The following is a 19,966-nucleotide window of genomic DNA, read 5'->3' as shown; positions in this document are numbered from 1 at the left end:
TCCCTTACAGAGCCTGACTTTATGGAGAGGGGTCAGGGAGACAATGATGTCCATAAACCAGGGTCTTGATTTCTGCTCAAAGGTCCTGAACTTTGATTCCTGTATTCCTGTGAAAAGGTTTCAAAACCAAAACTCAGTTTCCCCAATTTGATAGATGCCTCCAGCTTCCATGTACCACTTACCTCCACTGACTACTGCTTCTGCTTAGATTTTTGGCCTGATGATACTGTACTCTCTCTCCATTTTGTAGCTATCTGATGCTTGTAAGAAAAATTTAAAATGCATATCTTATCCAACAATTGCAATGGTTTTTAGAAACAGGGTGGGTCACAGTGACCATCCTGCCATAACTGGATATGGAAGACCCTCCCCCAACTCAACTTGGGTTAGTTCTGTAATGCCTACACTGGTGTGGCTTATTACATTTCTATTCTTCTGTAGCCATAATTCCCAGATTTTCTATTTTTCATTTTTTATTTGTTTGTTTATATTTAGCCGGAGATGGGCTGGACACACACAGTGAGGTGTGTTGACAGCATGCAGGCAGAGATGCCGTGGCATCTCTGGTGCTTTCTGGTGATGCCACCAGTCTTCCTGCAGAAATCTCTGGATGACAGGTTATGTTTATTCTTATCAGATGGAAGCTGATAGCAGTTGAGAATTCCTTAGAATGATGGTCAAGGAAGAGGAGACAGACTTGGATTTTAAAATGTCCATTTAATCTCTAAAAACTTTGAAATATGCGACTCTTGCTAGAAAGTAAGCAGAAAGTGTTGGACCAAACCATCTAACGGTGTCCCTGGATTTTTCTCCAGTGTCTGGAAGTTGAGAGGCAAGAGGAATGAGGTTTCCTTGTTTAAAATGAAAACAGATCTAAAGAAATATTTATAGAGCGAGAGCAGCCTGGAGTCCCTGCTCAGCTCCCTGCCACAAACCCCAGGGCCCCTAGGCTGGGCTGCCCAGGAAGCCCAGGTTCAGGCTTTGCAAAAGCAGCATGAACAGTGACACCAGAAGAGGACCTGAACTTGTACCAAGTCACAGCATGTGCAGAAGGGGCTCCTTGCCCCAGTTCACCTGAAAAATGAGGGTCATCTTCCTGACCAAAACTGCTGTTCCAGGGCCATCGAGTCCCATTAGCACTGGCAGGAAGCCAGCATCTTGCCCGGCACCATTTTTGCATGTGGCCTGTTTTGTGCTTCTCTCTGAACCATTTCCTGGTCGTGGTGAGAGGAAGCAAATAGCAGTCTGTGCTGTCTCCAGATCCAAAGGCAGAGCTTTCCATCAGCATCCAGCTGCTTGGGGTTTTGTGACTATGGTGACCATGTTGTTTATCCTCTAAAGCAAGGAATACATCTGAGATCATGATTAATAATTAAACAAGCCCATCAGCATAAGTTGGGGATGTCCCAGCAAACCAGAATGAAGAGCCAACCTAATTATCTTCCGTTTCCATGATAAATTCAACTACATTATGATAGTCTGTAGCATTGCCTCACTTTTCCTGCAGCTACAATGAAAACCTGACATTATCTTTACTGCCAAGCCTAGATACTTTGTCATACTTAGCAGCAAAACTTGTATCATTTAGTAATGAGTTATTTAATCCCTAAAGTCTTTTAATTTTATGAGTGTGCACATTCATTTCTGTAATACACACTGATATCTTGCTCCTAGTTTTCCGTTATAGGAATGGAGCTGGATTTGTAGCCTTAGTTCATTACCCAAAGTTTATTAGTAGTTTGTGGTGCTTTCTGTCCATCAATTGGCTGCAGAGCAGCACAGCAGCTGGCACTGACTCAGAGTAAGCACGCTGAGAGCTTCCAAATTCAGTCTTCACGTCAACCCGAGGAAGGGACAGCCATCATCTACTCCCTGCCCACAAGGAAACCACATGTGCTCTGGAGCTAGTGAATGCTGCCTGGTTGAATAGATCCGCAGCCCATGCTTGGAGGCCATACAGGGCTTCATCCCTGGCTAAGGAATTGGCTTTGTGTTCCAGCCTGTTAATATTTCCTTTAATGAAATCCAATGTAGAAATGTCACTTATAAGTCTGCCCCTGGTTCAATGGCTCTTTCCTAGTCCAGTATGCCCTATTGCATTTTTCAATTGAGCTCTATAATGGCTGGAGAGAGAATTTTAGTGTTGATAAGTACAATGAGAAATTCAACCCAAGTGTTTTAAAATCATTTTTTATTATAAGTACTAGTGCACATCAATTGCACAAAACAATGGGTTTCCCTGTGACAGTTTCACACATGTGTATGGCATGATCCATCTACCTCCTCTTCTCTTCCCTTTTCCCTTGGTCTCCTCCTTACCTAATAAGCCCCTTCGACTTCCATGGCATCCCTTTCCTTCCTCCTTCCTTCTTCCTCCTTCCTTCCTTCCTCCCTTCCTCCCTCCCTCCCTCTCTTGATTCCACATGAGTGACCATGTGTGACACTTGTCTTTCCTAGTCTGGCTTATTGTGTTTGACATGATGATATCCAGCTCCATCCATTTTCCTGCATGCCATGGCACCGCTCCCCCTGTGGCCAAATCACACTCCACTGTGTGTATACACCATATTTTCTCTATCCATTCGTCTGCTAACGGGCATCTAGGCTGGTTCTATAACTTGGCTAGCGTGGACAGTGCTTCAGTGAACCTGGACGTGCAGGTGTCCCTGTGGTGTGCTGAGTTTGAGTCCTTCAGCTATATAACCAGGACTGGGATAGCTGTCTTGTGTGGCAGTTCCATTTTTAGTTTTGTGGGGAACCTGCATACTATTTTCCACAGTGGCCGTGCTAATTAATATTCCCCCAGTGGTGTATGAGGATTTCTATTTCTGCAAATCCTCACCAGCATTGTTTATTTTTTGTGTTCTTGTTAGTAGCCATCCTGACCAGGCTGAGATAGAATCTCGGTATAACCTTGATGTGCACTTCCCTGTTTGCTGAAGAATTGGGGCATTTTATTCACATATTTATTCCCATTTGTACCTGTTCTGAAAAGTGTCTCTTTAAACTCTTTTACCCATTTGTTAATTGGATTGCTGTTTTGTTGTGGGATTTTTCAAGTTCATTATACATTCTGTATATTAATCCTGATAGATGAATAGCTGGCATAGATTTTCTCCCATTCTGTGGGTTATCCCTTCATTCTATTGATTGATTGCTGAGCAGACACTTTTTAATTGACTCCATCCCCTTTGTCCGCTCCTGCTAGTATTTCCTAAGCTGCTGGAGTCTGTTCAGGAAGTTGTTGCCGGTGCCTGCATCATGAAGAGTCTCTCCTATGTTGTCCCCTGGTAGTTTCGGAGTCTCAGCTCTTACATTTAGGTCTTCCATCCATTTCCAGCTGATTTTCGTACAGGGTGAGAGGGATCTGGTCTCAGTCTTCTGCAGGTGGGTGTGGCGAGGCTGTCTTCTCTGACGTGGTTTTAACTCTTTGTTGAGAATCCCATAGTTGCGGATGCGTGGATGTATCCCTGGGTTCTCTGTTCCATTCCATTGGCCTACGTGTCTATTTCGATGCCAATACCATGCCGTTTTGCTGCAGTGGCTCTAGTATAATTTGAAATTGGGCATTGTGATGCTGCCAGCATTGTTCTTTGTGCTTAGGATGACTTTGGAGATTCAGGGTCTCTCTTGCTTCCATAGGGATTTTAGGAATTTTTTGTATTGTTGTTGTTTCTCTATGAAGAATGACTTGGGTATTTTGATAGGATTGTGTTGAACCTATCTATTGGTCACTTTGGGTACTATGGTCTTAATTCTCCCAGCCATGGATGCCTTTCCATCTTCTGGAATCTTCTTTGATTCTTTCTTCAGTGTTTTATCATTTTCATCCTAGAGATCTTTGACCTCCCTGGTTAGGTGTCTTTCTAGGTACCTTTTTTTTTTTTTTTTTTAATCTGAGGCTATTGTAAATGGAATTGTTTTGACACTTTCTTTCTCTGTGAGTTCATTGTTGATGGTTTTTGTGTATTGATTTTGTATCCTGCTATTTTGCTGAATTTGCTTATCAAGTCTGAGAGCTTTTCGGTGAACTCCAAGGTTTTTCTAGAGATAGAATCCTACCATCTGCAAACAGGAATAATTTGACTCTCCCCTTTCCTATCTGTAGACCTATTCTTTCTCTTACCTGACAGCTCTGGATAGTTTCTGGTACTATGTTGAATAGAAGTAGTAAGACTGAGAATACCCTTGTCTCATTCCTGATTTTGGAGGAAATGCATTCAGTTTTCCCCCATTCAGTATGATGTTGGAAATGGGTTTTTCATATATGACCTTTATTATGTTAAGGTTTGATCTTTCTATACCTAGCTTATTCAGGGTTTTTATCATGATGTTGAATTTTATTGAAGGATTATTCTGCATCTATTGAGATAGATGATCATGTGATTTTTATTCTTGGTTCTAAACGTGTTATATTTGCTTATGTTGAACCCACACCTTCCTTCCCTGGAATGAGACCAACTTGACCATGGTGAATAGTCTTTTGAATGTGAAGCCAAATTCAATTTGCAGGTATTTTATTGGGGATCTTTGTGTTTATGTACATCAAAAGTAAGTAACTTACTAAGACTTGTGAATGGAAATACGTAGTACCCAAGTCCATATTCCTCTTTAAAGAGTAATCAATGCAGATGAGTTAAGAAAAAAATATTGATCCATAGTTGTGTCCTTATCAGGTATTGGTAGCAAGGTAACATTAGCTTCACAATGACTTTGGAGGAGTTTCCTCCCCTTCTACTTGTACAGTGGTTTGAGGAGCATTGGTGTTAGTTCTTCTTTAAGAGTCTGATAAACTCAGCTGTGAATCCATGCCAATCCCAGCCTTTGTTTTACTGGGAACTTGTCATTACGGCTGCAGATTCCCCTGGCTATATTCTGTTCAGACTCTTTAAATGCTCCTGGTTCTGCTGTGGTAGGATATGTGTATCTAAAAATGTGCCCATTCTTCCAATTTAACACCACATACTTACTCGAAATAGTCCCTAATGATCCTCTGGATCTCAGTGGCATCCCTTTTCAGCCCTCACTTTATTAATTTGGGTCTTCTCTTTCTTTTCGTTAGTTTAGCTAAAAGGTCATCAATTTTGTCTGTTTTTTCAGCAAACCCACTCTGTTTCATTGATCCTTTATATTGTTCTATTTCATTTATTTCTGCTCTGGTCTTTATTTCTTTCCTTCCTTCGATTCTGGGTTTTCTTCTTTTTTTTAGGACCTTGATACCCATCATTAAGTTACCTATTTGAGATCTGTTTTCTAATGTAGACACATACAGCTATACATTTTCCTCTTACAACTGCTGTGTCCCATAGGTTCTGATAGGTTGTATTTTCATTTTCATTTGATTCTAGGAATTTCTTAGTTTCCTCCTGATTTCTTCAGTGACCCACTGCTCATTCAGGAGTGGGTTGTTCAATCTCTGTATGTTTGCATATTTCCTGCAGTTACCCTTGATGCTGGTTTCTAATTTCATTCCATTATAATCTGAGAAGATGCAAGAAATTATTTCAATGTATTTGTATTTGTTAATATTTGCCTTATGGCCTGAAATATGATCAATTTGGGATAATATTCTGTGTGCCAATAAAGAGAATATAGCAGGGTAATGGTAGTTTTGGGGTGGAATATTCCGTAGATCTCTGTTAAGTCCATTTGATCTCTAGTGTCATTTAACTCAGATTTTCCAAACAATAAAATACATCAATCTATTGGTAAGAATGAAGTATTGAAGTCACCACTTTTATTGCATTGGGGTTTATCTCTCCCCACATTCAGTGCATATATATTTATAATAAGTATATCTTTTGATCTTTTGATGATTTATTCCCTTTATCAATAGGTAGTGACATTTTTGTCTCTTCTGACCAATTTTGGTTTGAAGTGTATTTTGTTGGATACAAGTATAGCTCCTCCTGCTTGCTTTTAGATTCCATTTGATTAGAATATGATTCTTCATCCTTTCACTTTCAATCTGTATCATTTTTCCAGTGAGATAAATTTCTTGCAAATAGTTTTTTTGATACAACCAACTAGTCTGCGCCTTTTCATTGGAGAATTCAGAACATTTCCATTCAGTGTTATTACTTAGAAATTACAAGATCCTGAGATTTCATTGTTTTTGTTGTTTTGAGAATTGTTTCTTTCTCTCTTATTCATCTTAGAGGTTCAATGTTTTGCTGAAATACATTTTTTTCCTATTCCTCACTTGTTTAATTATTCTTCTAGTGAGATTTATTCTTTCCCGTGCTCCTATGCTTGTGTTTATCTTGCTTCTTCAACTGAGAGTAGGATTCCTTTGAGTCTCTTCTACAATTCTGGTTTAGTGGTCACAATTCTCTTGGTTAGATGCTTATATTGGAAGGTCTTTATTTCTTCTTCCCTTCTGAAGTGTAACTTTGCTGGATAAAGTAACCTAGGTTGACAGTTGTTTTATTCCAGATCTTGAAACATACCATTGCATGCCCTCCTGGCCTTTAGAGTTTCTGGTGAGATATGTGTTATTCTGATAGTTTTGCTTTTATACATGACTTGAAGCTTCTCTTTGTAGTCTTTAACATTCTTTTTGTTTTGTCATTCTATATTTTTGGCAGTTTATAATATGTCATGGAGAGGTGTTTGGTCATGTTTATTTGTGGTTCTGAATGACTCTAGCACCTGGATGTCCAAATCATACCCAAGATCTAGGAAATGCTTTGCTATTACTTCACGGTGGATTTTATGACATATCCCTGTAGTTCTACTTCTTCATCTAAACCTGTGGGTTATAAGTTCAGTCTTTTTTAAGTTGTTGATGGATCTTTATTATTTATTTATATGCAATGCTGAAAATCAAACCCAGTGCCTCACACATGCTAGGCAAGCGCTCTACCATTGAGCCACAACCGCAACCCTGTAAGTTTAGTCTTTTACTGTTGTCCTAAAGATCTTGTATGTTCCGTTCATACTTTTCTTTTTATTACTGTCTGAATGTGCCTGTTCATTCACCCTCTCTTCAAGCCCTGATATTCTTTCTTCTGTTGATCTAGTCTATCAGTGAGCTTCAGCTGAGTTTTTTGTTTGACTTATTGAGCTTTTCATTTCCAAGATTTCTGTTTGGCTCTTTTTCAGAATCTCTATTGAATTGCTCTTTCTTATCCATTGTCTTCCTTAGTTCCTCCAGCTGTTTATTCATATCTTCTTTGAATTCACTGATCATTTTAACAATTTTTTAATTATTTGGCATTACATCCGCTTCAGTATCTAGGGATTCAGTTACTAGGGAGTTATGGATTTGAGAGTTGTGTTGCTTGTTTTTTCATTTTGTGTGTGTGTGTGTGCTTCTTTGCTGAGTTTTGCACTTCTGTTGGAATGGAAGTGTCTCTATTATGGAAGGCTCTTAGCAGCTTTTTGTTGATAGTGTGCCCTGGGATATTGGCTTATTGTGCAGTGTTGAGTTTAATTCCAAATGGACTTTGCATTATAGTTTCCCTGTGGCTTCTTAGGCTGTGCTTGGTGAATTTTGACTGTGGTACTGTATCAGAACCTGAGGGGCCCTTTCTCTGTAGGACTTCCATGAGTGGGATCCTGCTGCTAGCTTAGGCATGTGTGATACAGACAGTGGTGTATATGAGGTATACTCTTTGGTTGCTCCTCCAGACTTCTCAGCACTGTGCATTCTACTAGGGTCCGGGAGCAATCTGTGTGAGGGCCCCTCATGAGTGAGGTGGCCTGACAGTATGTTATTTCTAAGGAGGTGAATGGTCCAGTAATGGGTCTTCAGGACTGCCCTACTCTGGTGTTGGGTCATCAGCTGGGGTGTTTCACCTCTCCCTTTTTTAAGTTGAGGTTTCCACCAAGGTTTGAGCAGGACAAGGTCTTGGATAGAGTAAGGTACAATTTCTTTCAACAAGGCTGGGAGTATAGCTCAGCATCAACTACTTACCAACATTTTCAAAGTGCCCGTTCAATCCTCAGCCCTGCTTTGAGAGGAGAAAACCACCACCAGTACCAGCAACAACTTAAACCACATATATACAATAAGAACCTATTAAAAACAACATCAACACCACCACTAACTATGGCAAAGGAAGGGCAGCAATAATATAGAACAGGCTAAAATGTTAGACGTTAATGAAAATAAAATTAAAAATTATTTTTTTGAAAAGGGGGAAGGGAATAAATGCAATGAGAAGAGAAAAATAATTTTAAAATATATAAAATTAACCAATTAAAACAAATTTTAAAAAATTTAAATATATGTATAAAATCAAAGCATGAAAGAAAAGAATAATAAAGGAAAACAAAAGAAAAAATGTCAAAGGTTTTTCCTTGCTGAGGTGTTTAAACTGCAGACACTTCTTTTTGGGACCTCTAATTTTGGACTCCACAGGCATGGGAGGAGGGCTTGTGGGTCAGGTTGTCTGCAGTATGGTATGTTCCTTCTCTGTTCCAGCCTCCACAGTCCAAACCAGTTAGGCAGTCTGTAGGTGAGCTCCATCCCTCCTTGCCCACCCGAGGGCTAAGGTAAGGTTGTCCATAAAAGGGCTAAATTCACTCTCCAGGCTTCTCTCTTTGCACCCAGGGATGGGGCTTGGTGACAGGAGGAGCCCCTGCTAGCCCCTCACCCACCAAGCCTGTAGACTGATGGGGTTTGCACACCCTTGACCCAGACACTCTCGGTCAGTGTGCTCAGGGGCGTAACAAATGTCCAAGCATCGCAATGTGTCCTCTGAATGCTTCTGAGCATGGAGGAAGTGGCCAGACAGTGGCATCCGCACTGTGGTGGGACCTTGTGGCGACCAAGCACTTTGCCAGCCCTGGCTCAGCACTCCTAGACCCTAGCCCTTGTGAATTCAAACACACTGGGCTCACAGAGGCCAACCCACCGATTTTAAGTGGAAATGCCCTCTGCTTCTCTGTGCCTCGAAGGCCACATTTCCCACTGCCTAGAATTCTCAAGATCTTTATCACAGTCACTTCCTTGCACCTAAACTCTGTGTTGGCGACCATGGAGTTAGTGAAAGGAAGAGGCTGTTGGGTCTTAGAAACAAAAACTTGCTGCTCGGGAGGTGAGAAGCCCCTGCCATGGACCCTTCTCAAGATGGTTCCCCGCTACAGCACTGTGTGAACTTGCTGGCAGTGCCGGGACCTCTTCTCCTGCAACGGCCCACTGTGCACTGCCCAGGTCTCCTGCTTGCCAGGTGGCAGAACCTACTATCCTAGAGATCGCTGGGACTCTTTTAGCCTGCTGACGGGCATCTCCCCCATCCAGCACCACACTGAGCCCGATGACAGTGACTCTGTTTCTCTTATTCTAAAATCAGTGTTTTGGGTATCACCTGATCACTACTCTCTGCAGCTATATTCCAGCATTTTCCTACAAACCACCCCACCTAACATGCATCTGCACACCTGTTGACTTGGTTCAATCTCATGGAACAGCTGGTTGGAGCTGAGTACCTCTTATCTTCTTGCCATTTTTCTAAATCATTTTTGAGTGTTCCCGGATGATGAAATACTGAGTCCTGCGATACGATATTTTATTTGGATTTTGTTTTCTGAGACAGTGTCTTCCCATGTTGCCCAGGTTGGTCTTGTACTCCTGGGATCCACCATCCTCCAGCCCCAACTTCCCAGTACATTAGATCTTTTTGTTAGACTGTTCTCTCCCTGAAGGGCCCAGTACCATTTCCTATAGACCTTCTATGCATTCATGAGTTCCCCAAGGTCCAAAGCAGACTGTACCTTGGCACCCAGCCTCTCCCTGGGCCCCAGGGGGGCGTTATGTCCAACACTTACTGACCCGCCCGCTCCTCGGGGTAGCCAAGGGTGGGCCCCATGAAAAGAGGTGACTTGTGATTTTGCTATTATACTTTTTCCGTTGCTCTTCTATTTCCATTAAGCTTTTTTAAATGTGTGCCATGAGGGAATGCTGATATTATTGTCTATGTGTTGGGAACTTCCTGTGCATTATTTTATTTAGTCCTCACAACAATGCTCTGCGATAGGCCTTGTTTTCTCCCATTTGCTAGAGGAAGAAATTCAGATTCAGAAGTCAAAGAGATTTGCACAAATCCCAGAGCACTGGTCTTGGCTAAAACCCCATAAAAGTCAAGTGCACGCACTGCCTGCTGCCTTTAGCTGATGGCACCGGCCTCTGATCAATGGCTTCCCTCCCCTCAGCTTCCTCAAACTTGCCCCTCAAACTCCAAGGTCAGTTTTCTGAACAGTAAGTATGTGGGTGGAAGAACTCCAGGAAAAGGCACTGAGCAATCCCAATTGGCATTTGAGTACTGAGCCTGTGTGGATGGGCAAAGGGAGTCATCTTTGTTCAGTCCTGCCAGAGTGGAACCACTCCTATGATGTAATTCTGAAGCCATGAGGGGATTAGTGACGTGCTTGAAAGACTTCCACCAGCTCCTTACAGGAAAGTATGCACCCCCTGGGTAGCACTGGCAATGTCGGCTCCCGCCCAAGGCCTGTGAGCACGTGAGAGCAGAGGACCACGTCTGAATGTTTGTAACTCAACAAGTCTGTAACACATCTTTTAAATGTCAGAAAAAATGCTGGCAAGAAGACTAGCAAAGGTGAGAGGATTGTAGTCCACAAACGAAGCCTGCACACAGCAGCTTGCCAATCCCGCTGTCCAGGGGACTCTGACAGCTCCTAAGTTCCATCTCTGGTCACAGAGATGAGGGACCCTATATAATCTGCTCTTTATTGCAGGGAATGCGGAAACCCAACCCTCCTCAGAAGCCTCTGCCCGCTGATCCTCTGAGCAGGACAACTCGGCTCACCAACACCTCCAGAACCCCAGGGCAGCAGGAGCCAGGGCTCCGCCCTGCACCCACCAGGTAGGGCTCCAACCAAGCCAGGACATGTGTGGTGGGCTCGGCCAAGCTTTCTGCGGTCCCCACAACTGAGAATGGCAGGAAATGGATACGAAAACAGGCAGTAGTCAGCATGAGTCACTAGAGTAGGCACTGCCAGGGCACTTTCAGCAAGGGCCAAGGACCTCGGCACTTGGAGCTGGCTCAAGCCGGTTGGTGAAGGCTATTAAATTTGCTGAAATTCTGCAAGGTAGGTGTTAAACCAGGTCAATTTTAAGCATTGTATAAACTCAGCGTTCAACGTTTATATAAACTTAATGAAAAACATAGGTAGTAAACTTGGAAAACATCCCTTACAATTCTTTATTGCCTGTGCTATAATTGTGCCGCTGGAGTTGCCCACATCTGTTATTTCTGTGTGGTAACATCCAACGTCATGGTGGTCCCTCACAGATCTTCCATGTTTGGTGACAAGGTGGTGGTGGCTTGGAACCAGCCACAGCAGGAGCATTTACACCGAGGGAATGGTCAGTCAGACACTGCAGCCTGGCTCCCCACGCCCCGGGGGGTTGTTCAATGCTGACCAGCACACAGAGGCATCGAGCCCGCAGCCGAAGCTCTCCTCTGACTGGGTGCCCCTTGGCATGATGCTCACTTTTCAAGCTCAAAAATAATCAGTAGTACTGACTGTGTTGACCAGGCCCTGTGCTCAGTTATTCCTATCTCTAGAGAGGAAGACACACTTTAGTGATTTCATTACAGCTCTTGTGAAGAATGTTGGGCCTGTGGAAGAAATAGTTGCCTCATAAATCTCAGAGATAAAGCCGGTCAAAGGGTCAGTACAATGTTTTAATTCCCGACTGCAGAAACACAGAAAGACTGCATAGCATCCTAGTTATTTCATTGTGGTTTATATGTTGATCTTAAAGTTACTTTCCTTATCCTATTTGAAGTAAAATATACTACTTCACATGGACTCTATGAGGGAAAGGCTCCTCGTTTAAATGCCCTCAAGCAGTGGCTGGTCTTGCCTGTTGTCGTTGAGAACAGGGCAAGCCTATTTGATCTCATTCTGCACATTAATTTTTGAGGGTCCCCATGTGTCCTGCTTTTGCTCTGGTTGTCTTGAGCTGTGATGTTCAGTCCAGTAGCCAGTGGGCATTTGTGGCTGGTGAAAAGTCAAAATATGCTGTAAGTGTAAACGCATGCTAAATGTTGAAGTCTTAGCTCCCCTAAAATGCCGATTCTCTTAACTTTATGACATGTTGAAATATATCTAGATATAAGTGAAATTTATTATTAAAATGAGTTTCACTTATTTCTCTGCTTTTTTTCATGTGGCGAGTGTTACCTAAGTAGCTCACATCTTTTTTCTGTTGGATGGTGCTGTTCCCCAATCCACTTGTGGATAAGAGGTGTATCTTTGGAGAGGGTTCCTCTGGTGGCATCTGTTATAAACCACTGGGAATTCTGCAGCTCTCGTAGGGTTCCTGATGGGAATCTAAAATTCCTGCCAAAAGAAAGAGTGGTCTCCTGACCTCCAGAGGCGGGCCAATGGAATCTGGCCTAGGAGTGTACGAAAAGACTTCTCCCGCCCCAGATTTCTGTGTCTACAGAAACCGTTCACGAGACCTCTAACTATAATTTTGCTTTCTCCTCTTGACTGCTCTTAACTCAGACCTGCTCCTAAGTATCCACACCACGTGCCCAGACCTGCCCACGGCACCTGTCCTCAGTGAGGAGAAAGCCGACACCTTCGTTCAACAGTGAAGACAGAAGTTTGCACTATCTTTAAACTCCACGTGGAGTGACTTTTTGTACCAACTTTCAGAATTTTTTTTAATGTTTTAAACACCATTATTTCAAGAACTTTGAGCTACTGCCGTTGGTGCTGTGCTGTGCTATGGTGCTCTGTGTACTTGCTCAGGTACTTGTAAATTATTAATTTATGCAGAATGTTTATGCAGCGCAGTGCGCTGTACTAGGCATTTTTACCATCACTGAGTTTTCCGTGGAAGGAAGGCTTGTTGTGCTTTTAATATTTTAGTTAACTTGAAATGTCCTGCTTGATGGGAGTCTGGACCAGATGTTTACTTTCTGATCAAGGCTTTATTAGAAAGCAGTTCCCTAATTACCCACTGTGTTTATGGTACCAGACACAGTTCAGGACCCCTGGTAGAACCTTGAGTGATTTTCTGGAACCCCCTAGCCCAGGCCAGGGCTGCAGGTCCAGCTGTGCTTGGCCTTCAGGGAGGCCCTGGGCCCATATGTGCTAACAGGCCCCTACAGGCTGGACCTTGGAGCAGGGACAGCAGCGAATGACCTGGTTTGGGGCCAGAAAGCTTTGGAGAGAACCTGGGTTGCAGATAGGAGTTTTGAGATGTGGCCATACCAGGACAGAGACTGGAACAGTAGGCCAAGCAGAAACTTGACCTTGAGCTGAGCTGCCATGAGCCCACTGGGGGGCAGACAAGAAAGAGGTCTGCAGGATTGCTCAAGGTTTACTTTATAGAAACATCAAGAACTTCTCTCTCTGGCTGCTCTTCATGGCGTTCTGGCCTCAGCACATTATTTAGATGGGGAACAGTGGTATTTCTACAAGAACGCCACCACCCCAGCGCTGCAAACCACCATCTCTGTACTGTTTGGGGCTGAGCAAATTACCACCTTGTCTTCTCAACTGTAATATGACGACCCTGTGTTCAAACAGATGAGGCTTCCCGTGGGACCATAATTCTTTTCAGCTGTGAACTAGTAACCAGATCTAGTCAATCAATTCTTTATATAACAAGCTCCAAGGTTCAACTTATTAAAAATTAGGGAGAATCCCTACAGTTACAAAACAACAACTAAGTGTAATGCCGTGCTCACTGGCACAGACTATCTGCTGTCCTTATTAGTACACATTGGACAAAGAACCACAAGGGACCGTGAAGTTCTCTCTGAGACACCCTATTTTCTCAGCTAGGCTGCAGGAATGTTTTTGGCAGAGTTGGAATCTTAAACACTTGCAACTTACCTGTTGTGCATCACAAGATGTGATCAGGAAACCAATTTCCCAACCCCATATGTTCACAAAAGGCCGGTAGGGGCAATCAGCCCCTCCAAACATTTCACTCTTCCAGGGTCTCATTTCCTGAGATCCTCAAGATGCCTGTATCTAATAGTATGAAAAATACAAAAATACTCAGATAAGGCAAAATGCCATTATGTCCCTCACTGTCCTCGGTGAGGTCATGAATGACTAGTTTTCACGTTAGAAGGCAATTGACAACAGTTCCATATGTCACTGAGTGTTTCATGATGAGACTTCTTTTGGGGTCATTTCAATGGTTTTCCTATGCCTTGAAGCAGAAAGAAAAATACATACTGAGAATCTTGGTTTGCCTTCCAGAAAACAAAACTACATTTAACTTTGCCAAGTTCCCCCCATATATCTAGGCAGCATGACTATGAATAAACAAATCCATGTCTCAAACACACAAAAGGGAACCCAACTCAAAGACATTCCAACTCTTGTAGCATGCATCTGTTTATTATGCAATTAGTTTCTTTAAAAAGCAAAGCTGTGTTAGGCGATATTACTGTGGATGAGATACATTCAGAATCATTATATGTACTGATGTTACATTTGGTAATTGTATCAAGGCCAAAACACATCCTCTTGAGAAGTTCACAGACTCTCCTGGCACATGCATGGATGTCGCCTTTCTCCACACCGCGCCTGGCGCTGGCCTTCTTGCCCCTCCTCCTATCGTACAGAAGAGGGAGGACAGGAACTGCCTTTTCTGATTTTGTTCTTTCTTAACTGTAATTCCTGTGCTTTTGTTTCAGAGAACCAGGAAGAGTTTGATATTAAGGGAGGTTAAAACTGTGATCTTTTGCCATGTCATCAATGGCCACTTCGTGGTTATGGCTGATGACACATTTTTATCTCTACAATACTAATTGCTTTTATAGAGCCATGCAATTTATTTCTGAATATGAATATATTTAAACCTAACATTGCCTTACAATACAGATAATATCATTAAAAGAATACCTCCAAAATTCAATATTTATCAAATAAAGCATATTTAGCAATCACTTCCATTTTAATGTAACTTAGAAACCAATAACCAGGGTTGGTTTTTCTTGGTGGGGATGGTTTTCTCTCACTTTTTTATATCCTTTAAATTTTAAACAAGGGAAACAAAAATCAGTACTTATATTTTAGTAGCAATCTGATTATTCTTTAATATTTCTAAAATACTTCAGAGGGACAAATAATAGTTGTTTTGAGGTTTATAAGCCCATCACTGAGAAAGCTCAGTGCCTAGACCCAAAAGCAGGCCAGAAAGCTACTCACTTTTCTTCCTACACCTAGCGACAGCTGTAGGTTATGTGACCCCCCCCCCCCTACAGGGAGGTATATGGCCAAACTTCCAGGCATTCCGTTTATCTCCTAGAATGTTCTTGTTTTCCTGACACATGGAACGAGACTGTAGCAGCCAAGGGAAACAATGCCTAATGCTGTCTATTGTCAACATGTGCATGCCGAGGTCCCACGTCCCAGTGGGAACTTCCCCAGCCTACACATGTGGATGATACCACAGAGACCACAAAGCAACAAATTAAACTACATGGGAATAAATATTCCTGACTAGTCTCCAAGGAGACATTAATATGCCTTTTTAACTTTATCAGGAATTCTCAGGCTGAAACTATAGGCTATTGTTCTCTGGCAAATCATCCCAACACATGAATGCATTCCCTAAGCCGCTAAGACTCTGATCTGCATCAGAGATCAGAGAGCCTGAGATGCCCCCGGTGCTGACCCCTCTAGAATGCCTGGCCTCCTCCCGCCTCTCTCCACCGATGTTTACCAAGCACTGAGCGCCAGGGTGACCGGGATGACGGCGAATGCACAATGCATGGGCAGCCGGCACCAGACCTCTGACGGTCCCGCCTGGCGAGGCCCACTTCATTCCTGCGCTTTGCTGGGCAGCGCTCCGCTAGGTGTTCCAGGTAAAGTCCAGGGCAGACTTACTCCTCAGAGCCTTCCTCACTGATCTTACCATGGCTCCAGCCACACACAAGCCACCCAGAGGCACCTTCCACCAGCCCTCCCAAAAAGTCACTCAGGCTTGGAGTCTCACACACAGTGACTGCCTGGTGGGGACACTGCAGATACCACCTTCTTTCCTCCCACCCATGCTAGAAGCCATCTCCATGCTACCAGTTATTCCTCATGACCCATCAGCATCCTCTCACCTGAACACAGCAAGCCAGAAGCTAATATATCTGTTTGCCTTTCCCTGTCACCAGACACAAGTGCCTAACTCAGGCCAAACTCAGTGCCAATGGCCCTCCAATCTCAGCAGTCAAGTTGCTACTTCAGGTCAGTCAGTGGCTACTGTTGCAGTGCGTGACAGGCCTGCAAAGTCCACCTACTTGACACCCAAAGCCCAACATCCTCCAGGGTCGCAGCTCAGAGCAACCCCACCAGCACCCAACAGCCTCGAGTCCTGCAGAATCCCTCTCACAAGCACATTAATCACAGTGACCTCTCACCTTGTGCCTTGTTCTAATTAGAAGGGGAAGTTGGCCATAGAAAAATCAATTTAGCTATGCATGCAAAATTCTCTCGACTCACTCCAGAGTTCCCTTTGACAGGTATTGCTTTTAAACCTGCTTGAGAATTCCAATAGTGAAATAAGTAACACTAAAAGGTTTGTGAGCCCCATGCTCAGAACCATTCTGGGCAGTGAAGATACTTCCCCAAGCCATTCACCCACGTAAGCGTGGGTGTTTCCCTGCCTCTTGAAGAGGAAACCCCCCTTTTACTTCTGGGACAGTACTGGAAGCTTAAAACCCAGTCATTATAAACTCGTTTCATATGAGAAAAACTAGGAAAAGAAATACTGCAAAGAATACTGTTAAAATATCCAGGAATGGATAGTGACAGCCAAAAGATTGAACAAAGGCCTCCTCAAAGTGCCTCAGCTTCCCCAGGCTGAAGGCCCTGTGACCCACACTCATCTTCCACGTCATTGTCAAGAAGCATGTTCTATGTTCCCTGTAACTCTCCAAGAAAGTAATTTTTTAGTCAATTTAACACATTTAAATCCAGACAAAAGAATAAATATCATGTGATCATTTTAGTTTTCAAAAAAGTTGAATCCTTTTTTGTATTCATGGTCTTTAAGCAGGTATCGGTATCTTCATAGGGCAGCCAGAGGAAAACAAGATAGACAGATAGCGTCCCCCAAGGCTCCAAGGCAGGACAGGTGGAAGCAGAACTAGCAGCTCCCTTAGCTCCTTCTATCAGGTCAAATTGGCAGGTGGTCAGGAAGCCTGTGTCTCAATGTGTGTGGCAACTGAAAGGCCACTCCTTAACATGGCTACAGGCTATTTAGCACAGTACAGATTAAAGTTACAGCTACATAAACCAGCACAGTCATTTTGTAGTGCTTCAATCATTTATAATGCTTTGGTTTGCTAATTTGTTCACATGCCTTTTTATGTTATGTTCTGTTACTTTTGTAAACATTTCTCATATTGGGGATCTACAGGTACACACTGACTTGCTATTTCAGTAAAAAGTCATTGTTAAGAATATTATATCCAATAAATGGTAAACAGTAAATAGAGTGTCTCATTCGTTACTGAGGATGTTATGAAAACGGGGAGAACGCAAATAGAAAAAAATGTATCCACCTTCTCATTTGTTTATAAGTGCATAAAGGTACAAGAAACTAAGAACAACTCCGGGGTGGGGTGGGTGGGAAGCAAGGGGTGCATCTGCTAATTCTTGGGAACTGGACGGATGAGGGACAAGGAGGGAAGACGGTGCCTGTTCAGCCACACCATTGGTAGGTGGGAAGAAACTGATTATTTGAATAACATTAATTCATAACCTATCAAAGAATGTTTTAAAACTTACCTTATTCAGATAAGAGATAAATTCACAAAGTAGCAGTAAAGACACATCAAACAGGCAATGAAAATCTAAGTGTGATTGATATCTACTTACAAATTTTAAAAATAGCACCCAAGTTCAAAAAGAAAACTGGTAACAAGAATAAAGGGTATTTATTCTTAGCACTCTTCACTCATGACAAACAAGACAAAAGTAAATATAAGGATAACTTCAAATATAGGTAATAAAGTTATCAAATGTGATACTCTAAACACACAGAAAAGAACTTTTTTTTCCAAGTGCCTCTGGGGGGAAAAAGGGAGTGAGAAATTCTCAGAAAAACAATGCTGTGTCCTAGAAATGTAATGATTCTTTACTCAAAAGTGAATTACAGATTATCTAGAAGAAAGCAAATTAGAAAATTTGAAATACCACATACTATGGGCATATTTCCAAAACTCCTTGAACAATAAGAACTCACCTGTGATGTGTGTTAGGGTACACTACCCATGCCCTTTCCTGGGACATTCCAATTCGGTGAACCTGAGACAGGCCCAAGAAATTTGTTTTTAGTAAGTACTCTGTAACAGTTTAGATATGAGGTGTCTTCCAAAAAGACATATGTGAGACAATGCAGGACTGTTGAGGGGAAATAGATTAGATTATGAGAGCCATAACCTAACCAGTGGATTAATCCACTGCTAGGGATTAACTGGGTGGCAACTGTTGGTAGGTAGGATATGGCTGGAGGAGGTGGGTCCCTGGGGGCATGACTTTGGGGTTTATATTTTGTCTTTGATGAGCAGAGCTCTCTCTGCTTCCTGGTTGTCATTTCCTGAGCTGCTTTTCCCTGCCATACCCTTCTACCATCTTGTTCTGCCTCCCCTCAGGTCCCAGAACTGTGGAGTTGGCCGATCACAGGCTGAACCTCTAAAACCGTGAGCCAAAATAAAATGTTTCTCCTCAAAGTTGTTCTTGTCAGGTTTCTTTTGGTCACAGCTACACAAAAGCTGACTGAAACACTCCCAATTGAATCTTTGGATCAGGAAGATTTAGAAAAAATTTCTCACAGTAATAAAACCAAAGCAGAGCTTAGGGGAAAATGCACAGCCCTTAAATAAGTATTACTAGACAGAAACGATGAAGATGAATGAACTTAATGTCTAACAAAAAAGTTATAAAAGGAACAATAAAATAAGCCTGGAGGGAATGGAAGAAGGTGGGTGTAGCTCAGTGGCGGACTGCTCACCCACCATGCACAAGGCCCTGGGTCCTATCCCCAGCACCAACACAGTAACAAGAACAAAAGCCAAAAATGCAAGATGCTTGTTATTATCAGGCACAGTAGTGCAAGCCCATAATACCAGCAACTTGAGAGGCTGAGGCAGGAGGATTGCAAGTTCAAAGTCAGCCTCAGCAAATTAGTGAGACCCTATCTCTAAATAAAATATAAAAAAGGGCTGTGGGTATAGCTCAGTGGTTAAGGGCCCTGGGTTTAATCCCTAGTAACGACAAAAAAAAAAAAGAAGAAGAAGAAGAAGAAGAAGAAATGAATTTATAGAAGTAAAAATAAATTAAAAATTAAATAGAAAAATAGAATAAAATCCTAAGTTGCTCCCAGGGAAAATTAAAACAGGCTATTAACCACCTTCAAATCTTATTAAACAAATAAACATAGTACATGATGAGCACATAGAACCTAGCAGCCCACCGTAGCCCAGTGAGATGGTCTCAGTGGTGTCAAGATGGCTCAAAATCTAGCCCAGAGGTGACGACACTGCCACCTTGATTTCTGCCAGAAGGAATGAGTGTGCCTGGCTATCAAACGCAACCTACAGCAGACCAAAAATGAAGCCCAGGTGACAGTCAACACTGACCATGGAAAAGAGGGAGAGAGGCTTTGGACAGTTGTGAACATGCTAATTTTTAGATTTAAAAAAATCAAATCTAGCAAATATAAAAAGATAGGCATTTGCACAAAAGATAAAACGCTAATGAAGCATCAACTGAAGGTGAATATTCCATGAACTACATAGAACAGAGCTGAAAATTGCCAGCATCAATAAAATTGATCGTGTGTTTTCTCTATGCCCCTCCTCAAAAGTTTTGGAGCTCTAACTACCTTTTAACTGGTGTCTCCCTATCCTGAAAATTTCACTCCTGTGCAGGCCTTTGTAGCTGGTCTACTCACAGGCCAAGTTAACTGGTTTTTCTCTGAGGATGAGAAATGCACATGGTGTGCGAGTTAACATCTTTGCTG

General features: G+C 42.6%; 1 protein-coding gene across 1 annotated transcript in view; it reads left to right on the top strand.

Moving 5' to 3' along the window:
* Positions 1 to 17,365, top strand: part of Adam12 (ADAM metallopeptidase domain 12) — a 332,604-nt gene extending 315,239 nt beyond the window's left edge. The window contains exons 22-23 of the mRNA XM_047554551.1: positions 10,702 to 10,829; positions 12,484 to 17,365. Of these exons, the coding sequence (XP_047410507.1) occupies positions 10,702 to 10,829; positions 12,484 to 12,544 (189 nt within the window). The 3' untranslated portion in view covers positions 12,545 to 17,365. The remainder of the gene's footprint in view (positions 1 to 10,701; positions 10,830 to 12,483) is intronic.
* The last annotated feature ends 2,601 nt before the right edge of the window (positions 17,366 to 19,966 follow it).

Source organism: Sciurus carolinensis, chromosome 5 (assembly GCF_902686445.1).
Source record: "Sciurus carolinensis chromosome 5, mSciCar1.2, whole genome shotgun sequence".
Classification (NCBI taxonomy): domain Eukaryota; kingdom Metazoa; phylum Chordata; class Mammalia; order Rodentia; family Sciuridae; genus Sciurus; species Sciurus carolinensis.
This window is presented reverse-complemented; position numbering and strand designations above follow the sequence as displayed.